Source organism: Trachymyrmex cornetzi, unplaced genomic scaffold (assembly GCF_001594075.2).
Source record: "Trachymyrmex cornetzi isolate Tcor2-1 unplaced genomic scaffold, Tcor1.1 scaffold147, whole genome shotgun sequence".
NCBI lineage: Eukaryota > Metazoa > Arthropoda > Insecta > Hymenoptera > Formicidae > Trachymyrmex > Trachymyrmex cornetzi.
In genome coordinates, this window is record NW_017296059.1 from 5,776,431 (window position 1) to 5,777,364 (window position 934).

At 52.4% G+C, this 934-nt stretch overlaps 1 protein-coding gene across 1 annotated transcript in view; it reads right to left on the reverse strand.

Annotated features, from left to right (window-relative positions):
- Positions 1-411: 411 nt before the first annotated feature.
- Positions 412-934, reverse strand: part of LOC108757595 (ecdysone-induced protein 74EF) — a 954-nt gene continuing 431 nt past the window's right edge. The window contains exon 2 of the mRNA XM_018502055.1: positions 412-930. Coding sequence (XP_018357557.1) covers positions 466-930 — 465 coding nt within the window. The 3' untranslated portion in view covers positions 412-465. The remainder of the gene's footprint in view (positions 931-934) is intronic.

Sequence of the window (934 nt, forward strand, 5' to 3'; positions counted from 1 at the left end):
AATGATAGTCTGTACATAATCTATACGTCGGGAATGCTAAGCGTAAACGACAATCGACAACGAGGGTATTGAAGGTTTTGTATCGAATTTGATCGTCGCTGGACGATTGCTGAACAAGTTCTTATTGTTCGCGATGCTGTTATGAATTACGCTTTATCAGCAAAACGCGCGTATTGAGATATGAAGAAAAAGCGTTTAAAAAGAAATTCCTAGCATCTTCTTAATTCCTAACTGACAGCTCTCGGAGATCGCGTCTCAACTTTCTCTCTCATCGAGTTTTCTCGATTTCTATCGATTGCCCGATAAAGAACGGAGGAAGAAGGACGATTCGCGAGTAGTTGCTCGAGATCGAAATTCGACGCACGTTCGCTTCGATTTGCGGTAGCTCGACCGCATTGCCGTTGCCGTAGTCGTTCACGCGTAGACATCCAACGTCGCGAAACCGCCCGGACATCTGGCTGTCGTCTAACTTTGAGGCAGGAGGGCGTGATAACTCGGCGTCTCGTAGAAGCCGGCGGCGGCTTGAAGAGCGTGCAGGGAAGTCGCGTGATGCCTGTGTATCGTGCTCGCGTATACGCTGGAGACGCCAGCCGCGGCAGAAACGCCGTTGGAAGCACCGAAGATGGATGAGGAGGAAGAGGAAGCCTGCTGGCCGATATGCGAGGCCGTTCGCGACAGCAACGTCACCGACGGTCGCCTGTAGGGATGATGGGCGATTGCCGAGACCGCCGATGTGCCGGCACGATGATGGCTGCCCGAGTTCGAGCTCGTGGCCGCGATATTGCTGTATGCCTGCTGATAAGTCTGTCGTAGAATACCGGAGATTGACGTGGACGTCGGAGACGTGACCGACGACGAAGAGGAGGAACTTCGATCGCTTTGGTGAGGTTGATGATGGAGTTGATGAGTGGTAGTGGTACGATGTTGCTGCTGC